The 1,718-nt window shown below is 60.8% G+C and overlaps 1 protein-coding gene across 1 annotated transcript in view; it reads right to left on the minus strand.

Annotated features, from left to right (window-relative positions):
* The window catches only part of DNMT1 (DNA methyltransferase 1), a gene marked incomplete at both ends in the record, with an annotated part of 24,999 nt that overhangs the window by 2,873 nt on the left and 20,408 nt on the right, over positions 1-1,718 (minus strand). The window contains 2 exons of the mRNA XM_017839872.1: positions 315-439; positions 789-879. Of these exons, the coding sequence (XP_017695361.1) occupies positions 315-439; positions 789-879 (216 nt within the window). The remainder of the gene's footprint in view (positions 1-314; positions 440-788; positions 880-1,718) is intronic.

Genomic DNA, 1,718 nt, shown 5'->3' on the forward strand with positions numbered 1-1,718 from the left:
GGTCACCAGGTCTGGGGCGGGGGGGATTTGGGTGGGGGGGAGGGAGGGGAGTGAGGGGGAGGTCAGGAAGGGGGTGGAGGACGTGGATCTGGAGAACACGGGGAAGGGTCTGGAGAACATGGGAAGGGGTTGGAGAACAAGGAGGAGGGGTTGGAAAGGAGGAGAAGGGTTTGAAGAACACGGAGAAAGGGCTGGAGAACACGGAGAAGGGATTGGAAAGCAGGAGAAAGGGCTGGAGAACATGAGGAAGGGGCTGGAGAACACGGACCTGGAGAACACGGGATCCCAGAGGGGGAATGCCAGGACTCACCTGCCTGGTGGAAGCCCTCGGACAACCCCCCACAGCCGGAGAACACGTCCAGGGTCCGTAACTTGGGAAGTTTGAGCTCGGCCGGTTCCTCGCTCTGCTCGGAGCTCACCGGCTTCCCTTTGCCTTTCCCTGGAAAAGCCACACCCAGGGCCAGGTCATTCCCTCCCGCTCCTCCTCCTCCATCAGTCCAGCGCCTCCCACCCCCTTTCCCGCCCGGAATTCGGAAGGGAAGCCCCTCACTGCCCCCTTTTCCACCCAGCAGCCTGGAAGAGCATTCCCAAGGATCTGAGGGACGCAGGGATAATTCCCGGGGCTCTCCCTGGGTTGGGAATGGGATCCAAAGCCCAAGGTTACGGAGCAGAGGGTTGGGGGGTGAAACCCCTCAAGGATCAGTTGATTTCCAAAGGATGAAACGCCCTAAAAAGGCCGTTCCAGGATTCCCGTCGGGAACGCCGGGATTTGGGTTTGGATCACTCACCTTTCCCCTTCCCCTTCCCCTTCCCTTTGTTCCCAGAGCTCCGGGCGTGGTTGGGAGGATCCTCAAAGCTCTTGGTTTTGGCGTTGTAAGCCTGGGAAAGGGAAAAACCAAGGATTTGGGATGGACACGGGGGACAGGGAGGAGGGGCTGGAGAACACCAGGACATTCCCAGCTCGGGAATAACGGTGGGATTGCCAAAAAAAAACCCCAACACCCTCAGAGCTGCAAAAACAAAGGCCAGAATCATGGGGTGGTTCCAGGATTCCATGAAATTGGACCCCCAGGGACACATCCAGACCCCCCCAGGGGCACATCCAGACCCCCCCAGGGGCACATCCAGACCCCAGGGACACATCCAGATCCTCCAGGGACACATCCAGACCCCCCCAGGGGCACATCCAGACCCCAGGGGCACATCCAGGGACACATCCAGATCCTCAGGGACACATCCAGGGACACATCTAGACCCCCCCAGGGGCACATCCAGACCCCCCCAGGGGCACATCCAGATCCTCCAGGGGCACATCCAGACCCCAGGGACACATCCAGATCCTCCAGGGGCACATCCAGACCCCAGGGACACATCCAGGGACACATCCAGACCCCAGGGACACATCCAGACCCCCAGGGAAACATCCAGACCCCAGGGACGCATCCAGGGACACATCCAGACCCCCCCAGGGGCACATCCAGATCCTCCAGGGACACATCCAGACCCCCAGGGACACATCCAGACCCCCAGGGAAACATCCAGACCCCCCGAGGGGCACATCCAGACCCCAGGGGCACATCCAGACCCCTCAGGGACACATTCAGACCCCTCAGGGACACATTGAGACCCCAGGGACACATCCAGATCCTCAGGGGCACATCCAGACCCCTCAGGGACACATTGAGACCCCAGGGACACACCCAGACCCCCTGACTTAG

This window comes from Lepidothrix coronata, unplaced genomic scaffold, assembly GCF_001604755.1.
Source record: "Lepidothrix coronata isolate B3197 unplaced genomic scaffold, Lepidothrix_coronata-1.0 Scaffold523, whole genome shotgun sequence".
NCBI lineage: Eukaryota > Metazoa > Chordata > Aves > Passeriformes > Pipridae > Lepidothrix > Lepidothrix coronata.